This window comes from Panthera uncia, chromosome D4 (genome assembly GCF_023721935.1).
Source record: "Panthera uncia isolate 11264 chromosome D4, Puncia_PCG_1.0, whole genome shotgun sequence".
Lineage (NCBI taxonomy): Eukaryota > Metazoa > Chordata > Mammalia > Carnivora > Felidae > Panthera > Panthera uncia.
In genome coordinates, this window is record NC_064807.1 from 3,066,104 (window position 1) to 3,077,682 (window position 11,579).

At 58.9% G+C, this 11,579-nt stretch overlaps 1 protein-coding gene across 1 annotated transcript; it reads left to right on the forward strand.

Annotated features, from left to right (window-relative positions):
* The first annotated feature begins 5,174 nt into the window (after window positions 1-5,174).
* Window positions 5,175-6,335, forward strand: GADD45G (growth arrest and DNA damage inducible gamma). Its single transcript, XM_049641242.1, has 4 exons — window positions 5,175-5,335; window positions 5,571-5,672; window positions 5,794-6,007; window positions 6,086-6,335. The coding sequence occupies exons 1-4, from the start codon at window positions 5,283-5,285 to the stop codon at window positions 6,194-6,196; spliced, it is 480 nt and encodes a 159-aa protein (XP_049497199.1). The 5' UTR covers window positions 5,175-5,282; the 3' UTR covers window positions 6,197-6,335.
* Window positions 6,336-11,579: the final 5,244 nt, after the last annotated feature.

Genomic DNA, 11,579 nt, shown 5'->3' on the forward strand with positions numbered 1-11,579 from the left:
GAACGTTTAACTGCACAAAAGTACGAAGAAGAGGACGACCCATCTTTACAATCCCAGCGCTGCACGGTGCAGTCGGGGTTTCTGTTTGGATATTTTGAGTAGCTAGAGTCAGGTGCACTGATGTGCACACGCCCCTGCAGTCACACGGTCCCTTGTCTGAGGTTTCGTCATGTCATGAGATCGTCTCCGGAGCATCTCTTACGACCGCGTAATGTTTCTTTCAGGACCACCTGCTGTATACCGCCTGCCTCCTCCGGTGGCTTCCGATTCCCACTGTTAGGAAGGAACGCCCCAGCGAACACTTCCTTGCTATGCACACGTTCTGTCGCCCTTGTTCAGGTGACTGAAGAACTGTGGGTTCGACAGGAGGACAAGCAGGGACTCTCTCTACCTTGAAATCACGCACTAACCTTTTGCTCAAGGTAAAGCTAAGTCGGCAGCAAAACCCGCCTTTGAGCCTGTGGTGCTAACTTCGCCGCCTGAGTATCCAAGGCCCTTTTCTGGGTGCTCACGCACCTGCTCTGAATCGTCCTTCAAACATAAAGGGGGACTTTCCGTTCAGAAGTTGGTGGCCGTACATGCCCAGACTGCGCTGCACGCTATAAGGGCTTCCCGTGTGCTGTTAGAGAAGAGAGTTAAACGTCAGCTCGTCGCCTACGGAGACTAGGCGTGGGGCGGGGGGCAGGGTGGGGGCATGCCATGTGACGTTTGGGCCAGGTCTGGGGCTCCCACCTACACAAACAAGTCAGAGCGAATTTGTAAGTCATTTTAGAACCCTGCCCCCCAAACAAGAGCCGAGTGTGGGCCAAATGGTGACCTGGAGTGACCTTTAGAAACTCCCAGGGAGGCCCCTGAAAGGCAAACGTTCAGGGCTTCTTTCCGCGGGGTGGGGGTAGGGGCCCAGGCTCGAAGTCTGGGCACACGGCCAGGCCGGGAAGGACAGCACATCTATGGGCTTCTTGGGGTCGGGGGAGCGCAGCCATGGTGAGACCTGCTGTCACTGCCTGCGGCTGTGACATGTGTCACCGACCATTGCTTACTCACGGTAGGGAAAGTGCCACGCGCAGGAATGGCCCGCCCCCACCCCTCTAGGGGCTTCAGGGGTTTCAATGAGCCGTGAGTAACCGCTCCTTCCAGAAACCCCTCTTGACACACGGGCTGACCACAGACGTCCGGCCGGTGCTCCGTGGGGATTCCCCTTTCTTGTTTTCCCGTTCGGTCGCACCTGCCATCCAGTGACGCTCCCTGGGGTGGGGTGAGGGTCTCGCATAGCTCCCCGGGGTGACGGCGAGTGGGGGCGTCACTGCCCTGTGCCCCATAGACCGGGCGCATTTGAGACGCTGCTGCTGGGTTTTAGCTAATAGGTGTGTGTTTTGCACAAAGATTTGGTTTCTTTCTTGAGTTAATGAAGTTTTGTCACCAACTCATGCCCACACTGCCATCTGTGAGTTTTGGGGAAAAAACCCAACACTTCTTTGAAACCCAGGAGGCCTGTTGTGCCTTGTGAAGGGGCTGGATAAATAGGGTGGGGTGGGGGTAAGTGGAACCCCTGGACCCTCTGCAAGGGGGTCAACACAGACTGCTCCAAGAGCCCTGGGCCCACACGAGACACAGTCCCACCCAGTGTGGGACACAAATGGTGCCTAACCAATTCGAGGTCGTTTTCTAAGAAACTGGCCCTTTTATTTTGCTTTTCAAACTTCTTCTTTTTTTTTTTTTTTAACATTTATTTGTCTTTGAGAGACAGAGAGAGAGCGAGACAGAGCATGCGTGGGGGAGGGGCAGAGAGAGAGGGAGACACAGAATCCGAAGCAGGCCCCAGGCACCAAGCTGTCAGCACAGAGCCCGACGCGGGGCTCGAACCCACGAACCATGAGATCATGACCTGAACTGAGGTCGGACGCCTAACCAACTGAACCACACAGGTGCCCCTAAACTTGTTTCTGTTTGAAGTTTGCAAGGGCGGACGCAGATGATGTAAAGGAGCAAAGCAGCTGGGTGAACCGGAGAGGAGCCGCCTAGTCTGGAGGCCCCTGTGCGTGTCCCTCCAGCTGATGGTTACTGTGGGGGTGGGGGTGGGGACCGCAGGCACATGGGGACCAAATCTTCCCATTTTCCAAGAGAAGCTGGAAAGGCAGAATTTTCTGTGAGAGCAGCCGGTTTGGAAACCTGGCTTTGACTTTGTCCCCGAGACGAGCCACAGGCCAGAGGAGCCCTGCGTGCAAGGAACCCTGTGTCCTACGGCCACTGGCCACTGGCTTGCCATTTGATGGCCACGTGCTCACTCTAGAAGTAAATAAGTTTTGCAGCAAGGGCTGCCTCATAAGGTTTACTGCTCACTCGAAGCCCACCTCTTTCCATCCCCCAGCGAGCGACAACTCTCCCACATCGTAGTCAGGCCGTGAGAGACCGTGTTAGCAAAAATAGTTAATTAACGTTTCCAAAGGGTCTTTTAAAAAAATATTTATTTATTTTGAAAGAGAGGAAACATGAGTAGGGGAGGGGCAGAGAGAGAATCCCAAGCAGGCCCCACACCGTCTGTGCAGAACCCGAGGTGGGGCTCGATCTCACAAACCAGAGATCATGACCTGAGTTGAAATCAAGAGTCGGATGCTTAACTGACTGAGCCACCCAGGCACCTCCCAAAGGGTCTTTAAAACAGAGCATCCCTGAGGATGTGTGTTTCATAAAGTCACTACCACCCTCGTTATTAAGGCTCGGGGGAGGCTTAGGGGTGCCATCACGGGGAGTTGGGATGACATCACAGCATCCTAGGACCTGGGGCTCCAGCGGGCCGAGTCACTGGCCGAACGTAGCTTGGGAGCAGGTGGGGCATGTGGTCTGCCCGGTGCAGGTAACCGGGATGGGTGCGGGCACTACCCCTCTCCCGGTAGTCCCACCAGTAGGTGGGGGAAACGGCAGAGCCAACAGCTCCTGCATTTGTCTAGACCCCAAGGTGGTGGTGGCCGGGTCTGGTGGAGGCCAAATTGGCTTCCAGATAAGACGTCTCTTTCCCAGTTGAGATGAGGGCTTTGCGGCCATTTGGACTGACCGAATATATCCGTGTGAAGCCATATCCTATGGCATACCAGAAAGGCGGTTTTCCTGAAACCAAATACCCTAAAAATGTGAGCAGAGGAGAATGGCCCACGGGCCTGTCAGCCCTCTTCCTCCAGGTTGGCTCAGTGCCACCTGGAAATGCTGCCCCGCCCGCCGCGTCCCCTCCCCAGCCAGGCCTGTCCAGTGGCCTTCCTGTAGGAGGAGGGGCTAAGACCGGATGCCCCCCAGATTTGTGTTGTTATAAATTGGGGAGGCTGGGGTAAGATGTGCGGTAAGTTCTATCTGCAACATTTCCTGCGGACCTGGAATTAATACATTTTAAGATTTTTAATACAAACAAAAAGATCAATACCTAAACCTCCGTCCCTTAAAAATAAACATTTTATATCAAGACATACCGTCATTCTGCAAACCACCAGCAAAGAAGGAAAGGAAGCAGCAGCAAGTGAAGGCGTCAGGTGCCTGGCTCTCGCCACTAGAAGAAGACACCTGGGATTTCTGGGACAGGAGGTGAGCACGCACAGGCTTCTCCGAATCCCGGAAGCGGCCCTGCCTTCGCAGAGTCTAAGTCCACTGGGGGGTGTGCAGGCCCCCAGTTCATTCTGTCGTCCATTTTCTAGAAGTTTAGCAGCAGCGCCTGGGCTTGCTGCGAATTCCCGTGCAGGCTCCAGGATCTTCGAAAAGGGGGCCATGAAGCGCACCCCGGCGCGACAGCGTAAGTGATGCTGTCCATGGACAGTCTGCAAGTGCTGGCTTACGGGCCCCAAACGGTGACCTCACGGCAGGGGCTGTGTACCTCCTCTAGCTTTAGTTGTTATAAGTGGCAAACAAGCTTGTTATATACGTATATTTAAGCCATTAAAACATTTCAAAATAGCCTAAGAAATCTGGGCTCTGCCTCCATCAGGACTGGGTCGGAGTGTCCTTTTGTCCTCATTCCCCCCGCCCCACCCCCAGGGTGGGTTGCGCAGCCCTTCCTCTGGTTTCCATTAGTGCGCAGCTGGGTTGGGGCTCAGCGGACCCGCCAGGGCCAACCCCCTAGAAGCCAACGGAAGTGGGGGCGGGGGTAGCCCGAGTCTTTCTGGACAGCCTGTAGGTGGCGCTCCGGGAAAGGGATTCCGAGCTGCCTTCTTCAAGCCCCTGGGGACAAGAGCTCCCGGTCCCTGCGCAGCGCACCTGGCTGCGTAGACAGTGCAGAGCCCCGTGGGAGGACTCGGTGGGGGGGTTGGGAATCACATGCAAAGCGGCGCCCCTGCTGGGGATGCGCACCCAGGCGCGCAGGAGCGGCACGTGGCCCGACCTCCACGCGCCGGGCAGCCCCGCGACCCCCACGCGCGGCGGGGCCCTAGCGGCCCCACCCTGCGGCAGGTGGACAGTGTCGCTATGAAGAGAAAGCCTCGATTGTCCCTCCTGCAAACCGCCACACGCCAGACCTCCGCTATTGTGCGCTCTCCATAGAAATGCAAACGAGCCGCGTGCGCCGGCCGCAATCTGCTCGCGCGTCCCAGCGCCCCGCAGCGCAGCGCTCGGCCGCGGGCGGGGAGGTCGGCTGGGACCCTCCAGGGCGGCGGGGCCGGGGCGCTGAGTGTGCGGGGAGGCCTGGCCGGCGGACTCGCGCTGTCGCCCGAGGCAGCTGTGCTGAGGCCCTTTGCAAGCTTAAAGCCCGAGCTGGGTGCTTTATACTTTAAGTTCCGGTTTAAAAGCAACCGTCTGCTAAACTTGAAATTAAAAGTAAAGAAGAAAATAGAAAGGTAGCAACAAAAATAAGTGCAAAACAAATCTTTAGTTTCTCCAAAGGTGCATTTCACAAATTACAGCGTCCTATTAACAGGCAAGATTTTTTTTTTTTAACTTTTTCCTTTTAAGGACTTAAAACAACAAAAAGGCGAGTGAAATCTGCAGGCTCCAGTCTGCCTGGTAACACCCGGACAAAAGCGGCAGATTTGAGGCATTGTCATCCCCCGCACCCCTCCCCACGTGGCCTTCTGGCACGAGCCGCGGCCGCCGCCTCATTTGCATCAGAAAGCGAGCGGCGGCCAATGGGCGCGCAGCCTAGCGCCAGCTGGCGGCGGGGCGGCCCTGCCTATATAAGGGCGCGCGGCGGGCCGGGGCGCACTTGCCAGCCGTGCGCTCGCCGGGTGGCCCCAGCCTCCCGGTGCCCGCCGCGTCCGCGCCCCTCGCTCCTTTCGTGGATAACTAGCTAGCTGCTCGCCGACCGAACCATGACTCTGGAGGAAATCCGCGGCCAAGACACGGTTCCCGAAAGCACCGCCAGGTGGGTCGGCGCCGGGCGCCGATGTCTTGGGGCGCGGGGAGCCTGGCCGTGTACTGGACGCAGCCGGTCGGGCGGCCACCTTCGGGGAGCCGCGCGGGTGGGAAGCCGCTGGGCGGGAGCCGGGGCGCCCGAGGTGCCTGTCCTCGGCTGGGGTGCCCGGGGTGTGTCCTCGGGGCTGGGGGATCCCGCCGCGCCTTCTGGCCAGTCCCCGCTCACGGCGCTGGCTCGTCCGCAGGATGCAGGGCGCCGGGAAAGCGCTGCACGAGCTGCTGCTGTCGGCACAGCGCCAGGGCTGTCTCACCGCCGGCGTCTATGAGTCCGCCAAAGTCCTGAACGTGTGAGTGTGGACGCGGCCCCGGGTGGGAGCGACCGGGGGCTGGGGGGGCGGCGGCGGCGGCGGCGGCGGGGCATCCCGGGCTCGCCGCCTCGCCCTCACCGCCCCCTCCCCGCCCGCGCAGGGACCCCGACAACGTGACCTTCTGCGTGCTGGCCGCCGACGAGGAGGACGAGGGCGACATCGCGCTGCAGATCCACTTTACGCTGATCCAGGCGTTCTGCTGCGAGAACGACATCGACATCGTGCGCGTGGGCGACGTACAGCGGCTGGCGGCGATCGTGGGCGCGGGCGACGAGGAGGCCGCGTCGGGAGACCTACACTGCATCCTCATTTCGGTGAGTGTCGCCTCCGCCCGGGTGTCGCCCCGCCGCGGCCGGCGTCCAGCCAGGCTGACCTCTGCGCTCTGCCCGCAGAACCCCAATGAGGACGCGTGGAAGGACCCCGCCTTGGAGAAGCTCAGCCTGTTCTGCGAGGAGAGCCGCAGTGTCAACGACTGGGTGCCCAGTATCACCCTCCCCGAGTGACAGCCCGGAGGGGGCCTTGGTCTGATCGACGTGGTGACGTCCCGGGGCGCCTAGCGCGCGGCTGGCTCTGTGGACGCGCCCTCGGAGGTGGGGCGCCGGACCGGAGCGCTGCGTGGAGAGCTGCGAGGAGGGGCGGTCCCCTGCAGGAGGGGCCCGGCGGCGGCGGCGGCGGCGGCGGCGGCGGCAGGGGCAAGTCTGGCCCCCAGCCCGGGACTCTGCGAGTGTGGGGAGCGGCCGCTTGCCCGGGAAGGCCGGAGGCGGGCCGTGGGCCACGGGGCCGGGAAGGACGCACCGGCCGGGCAGGCGTGACTCAGCAGCCTGCGCGCTCTCGACAGGAAGGAGGGGAAAGGCCAGGCGGGCGAGGCCTGGACGACAGTTGCAGGAGCTCCGTCGGACTGAGCAGCACCGCTGTGCACCAGCGGGCCGGGCGATGCTCGGGTTTCGGAAGGATTATGCTGCTGCACCTTTGAGTTTTTGACAATAAATTTACTGAAACAAACTTCTTCTCTTTATTGAGGGCAGGGGGTCCTTGCCCGAGGGGGAAGCGGTGTGCAGGGTTCCAGGTGATCGCTGACCCCCCCGGGGACTGCCTGGCACCTACCATCCTCCGGTGGGGCTGAGTTAGGGGCTCCTGGGGCGCTGGGAATGGGGGAGGGGCGCTGGAGCGTGTTAGGGCCGAACTCGAGCCCTGCCCCCATTTCTCTCTTTTTAGGGAGATTTTTAAACTTGCAAGACAGGAGCATACTTGAGATAAGACATCAGGGCAGCAGCCAAAGGCTGGCCATCCAGCCTGATAACAGCGGCCTCTCCCTCCCCTCCCCCTCTCCTGCCCGCAGCCCCCTCCCTGCTGACAGCTGCTTATCAGAGCGGCTTGCAGGATGCAGGCGGCGCCCTCCTGCACAATGAACGCTGCCTCGTGCAGCCGCTGCCCTTTGTGGTCCCCAAGGATGGTGGCAGAATGCTCTCGGGAACCTTCTCCTCTTAAAGGCTCAGCGCTTACGGCAATGTCACCACGGTATTAATATCGTGGATGACATGATGCCTGTGTTTAAGCATGAGTCATCATTCTGTCACCGCTGTGGTAGAACTTCAAAGATCTGAGCAAAAATGGGAAGACATCGTCGACACAAACGGGGTGAGCCATTGTGAGTGGAGCCGGCTTCTGTTACCTGCTATTGCCAGCGCTCTCTGCCCACACAGAGTTAGGAGGCTGTGTTCACAGTCCCATTTAAACACTTGTGGAAGCAAAAGAATTTAAAGCTTTTCCACAAAGACCTTCTTTGAGAAACATCCAGGAGCCGGGGGGTGGGGGGAGATGTCCGGAGTGAATCAATCTTTTTTATTAGGCCAGTACGTCCTGATTGCGCCTCTCTGCTTGGCCGGAGCCGCGTCCGGCAGGGGAAATGCCCATGGGGCTGGCCTGCTGTTAGCAAGCTGCCTGGCAGCCCAGGGGGCCTTCTGGGCAGAGGAGGGATGGCGTATCGTTTTCCTAAGCAGAAAGTTCTCCCGATTTACCAGCTGTCCCAGGTGGCCGATTCACCCAGTTGGGCTCCACTTTTTAAATTCTCTCCAAATCCTGGAAGCCTTCACAGGAAAAGAGGACTGCTGGAGCTTAGTTATTCTTCTCAGAATGAAAGTGTTCTGTTTCACATTTATCATCTCTTCGAGACGTTTCCCCCTTGATGAGACAGAGGCCCAGTGAAATAATTCAGGTGTGTGTGTGTGTGCGTGTGCCTGAGTTTCGTTAATATTTTACCTACTTGCTTCTCAGAACCTCGAGCGTATGTCTACGCCAGCGTGCATCCTGGCAAACGACCATTTGCCACAGCAGGCTATAGTAAACACAAATGGGGCATAATTACTTTAAAATGTGCCCTTTGGTGAGTGAATTTACAGAACATTGCACAGAGCGGGCAGGCAGACACCCCTGCTGGCCGCCTGACCCCTCATAGACCAGTCAGTTGGCAACTCTTAAGAAACTCGGCTTTCTTGGATGGGAACTCACGGGCACACGGAGGCGATCCACACAGACTGCGCCCGGAAAGCGCTGCATGAATGTTAATGACAATAGTACTTGAAAGTTAATGAAGGCATTTGCTGCAGATCACAGAACGCCAGGTGGGCTGGTAGATTTAGGGCCCGAGTTCTGGTCCAGGGAGACCCTGAGCTGCGAGCCGGCTCTGTCCAGGTGTCCAGTTCTGACCCGGTTCTGGCCCGCTATCCCCCACAGGAAAATTTCCGGGCGCCATTCGGGGTAGTTGGTGTTTATCCCTCGTTTTGCCGATGAGAAAGTGACCTCGGGTAGGTGAAGTGGCTGCTGCTGGTGAGCTCTTAGGGGTCCCAGTTGTGTCCGATGCCCCGTAGACCTGCGTTTCCAAGGCTGGCGGAGGGCTGTCTGGCCCCCACGGTGGCCGGTCCGTCCCAGGCCCAGCTGACCGACGTGCCAAAGGCTGCACGTGAGGCTTCTCCAGAGGGAAGGCGGTGGCTGGGAGCATGTGATGGGAGCAGCACGGATCTACCTGCCCGTGACGGTGGGAACCTGGCCTGACGGCCTGGAAGTGTCGTCTTCTGGTTAAGGCCAAACTTCCTGTTGCTGCCGTGGCTTCACGTTACTCCGAGAAGACACGCTTCTCTGCCTCTCCAGCCTCTGGACGTGGGACAGCAGGTCAGTGAAATACAGGAACGTCCGGTGGGGTCTGAAAGCCAAGTCCTGGAAAGCAAGGTCAGTTAAGGAAACAGCGTCAAAAGGATGTAAAAGCTTTTCTTTTTCTTCCCGCAGAGCAGGCGCGGATCCTACAACCACGGGCCATTTCTTCATCATGCCGCACACTGGTTGTGGTTTTACTCCTTCATCTCGAGGGGAGGTGGGATTCACAGGACTCAGCCGTTCAGGGCTCCAGGCCGGTCTCGGGTTGGAGGCATCAACCCTGTTGTGCGGCGAGGGGGTGGAAGAGATTCAGCTCTTTAGCTTGGACTCCTCAGCTACCCCGTCTTTGTGACAGTGGCCCGGGGCCACATTCGTGTACAACTTTTCTTCCCCAAGTGGGAATAACCCAGGAGGAAGATTTACACTTGTTGCATTTTTTTTTTTAATGTTTATTTATTTTCGAGAGAGAGACACATAGAACACAAGCTAGGAGAGGCAGAGAGAGGGAGACACAGAATCCGAAGCAGGCTCCAGGCTCCGAGCTGTTGGCACAGAGCCCGACATGGGGCTCGAACTCACAAACCGTGAGATCATGACCTGAGCTGAAGTCGGACGCTTCTTAACCGACTGAGCCACCCCGGCACCCCAAACTTATTGCGTTTCTATTCTGGCAGAGCACAGGCCAATGGAATTCTAAGTGGGAACATCGACCCAACAGTGAAAAGCAAAGTTGAAAGAAAAGATACAGGCTGGAGAAAGTATCCTGTTTCTCAGCAAGACCCCAGCGGTTCCTGGGACCCTGTACCACCTCCCACCCCCACCCCACAGGAAGGGAAGCATGGACCCCAGGAAGGAGGGGGTGGACAGTAGGTCAGGCAGGGTGAGGACCGCTGTGGGAAGATGCCCCGATAACCATTGTGTGTGCATTTCTGCCCGGGGTTTCTGCAAATCGCTCCTGTGCTGGTTCCGTGGGGGCCCAGACAATGACAAGGAACGGGGAGAGGCTCCCGGAGTGTCCAGAGGCATTTCTCTTGCATTTCTTGTGGCAATGCTCCCATGTCTCCACACCGTCTCTTTCCATCCCTGTCTCTCGGCACAGACCCCACCCCCTCAGATCTAGGCTCTGAGACCCCTTGTGCCGGCCTTGACCTCTGCTGTCACCCCACCTTCCTGATCACTGGCTCCAGTTACCTGCCTACAACACGGGTATCATGGTGGCACCCCTGTCACCCCGTGGATAACGGAGACCGCAGCATTCCTGCTGCCCTCGGGGCCCTGCCCTGCTCCCCACATCGGGCGGGGCCTCCCCCTACTTTGCAGGCCACCTCCTCTCCCTGCAGAGCCTCTCCTACATTCTATGGAGGTCTGTTTACAAGCCTGAGCGTCCTTCATGGAGAGGGACAGAGTTTCCTCTGAAATACTCTGCCTCCAGCGCGGTGCCTGGACATAGTGGCAAGGGCTGCGCTTTGAATGTCTAATGGCAGAGGGAGAAGTGAGCCATCCACGCGGGGACACTGGTGTGGGGTCTGTTGCAGGACGGGGCATGGGTTTGTCCTTCTGTCTTCATCGGCACGATCTTCGTGAGCATCGAGTGCGTTTGCCAGGAGCCCGTTCTGGGAATGGAGTCGAGATGCTGGACGCTTTGGAGACCTTATATTTTACAGGAAGCAACACATTTGTTTTTGTCAGTAGGAAGACACACGCAGTGAGAAGCGCCAGTTTCCTGAAGGATGGAGGAAGAGGAGGGAGCAGGTGGCGGGACCCTGAGCGGGGCCGAGCGGCAGGAGGGTTTGACTGTCTGTCCTGTAGGGAGCGGGGAGCACTGCGTCCTGTGCAGGAGGAGGGACTGGCTGCCATCCCCTGAGGACCGGCTGTAAGGGTCAACCTGGATGAGGGGTGTTCGTGGACGGGCAAGGGGGCTTCTGAAGGTGTTGCCCTCCCTGCCCAGGATGGCCCGGCCCGGGGAGACCCACCCGCAGGTATTGGAGGGAAGGCAGGGCCGGGGGCTTCTGGAGGGACTTCCCCTGGCACCTGTCCCAGTTTCCCTGTGGAGCCAATGGCCCTGAACCTGGCTGGGTGTTTCCCGTGTGTCGTGCAGGGCTGACGGGGGTTCATGGCTCTCTCGCTGTCTCTGTGCTGCCCGAGGCTGTCCTTCATCCAGGGTGTCTTGAGGAGGCCTGCGGGGCCTGGCGGGAGGCTGGGAAGGGCCGGGACTTGGAAGCCGGGGCTCCAGCTCCCCCTGCGACCCCCAGAGCAGGCTCTGTGTTTTCTGCCGGCTAACTAGAGCCCAGGCCCACTCGGATCCCGGGAGGGTGGTTCTGGGTGCAGTGTTTGCAGAGGTGTCCCAGTCTGGTCTGAGCCAGCGAGCCCCTCATGGGTTCTAGAACTCACTTTGACAGAAAGAGCACGTGGAGTGCAAAATGTGATGGGCCGTGATGCTGCAGCGGGTGGGGAGTGGCCGTGCGGTCTGCTGGGACCGTCTCCTCTCTGGGACAGCCACGACGTTAGAAATCACAGAGACAAATCCGGCCGCAGACCTGCCACCCAGCTCTGCGCAGGGGTTAACTCAGCATCTTGGCGTGAGTGTGGTAGTCATGGTCCACATGGCCCTTCCTGGCACCTGAGGATTCCAGGCTGTGCACCAGACCCCCTGAGGGTTCCAGGCCAGGCCCCAGGCACCCCCCCGAGGGTTCCAGGCCAGGCCCCAGACCCCCCTGAGGGTTCCAGGCCAGGCCC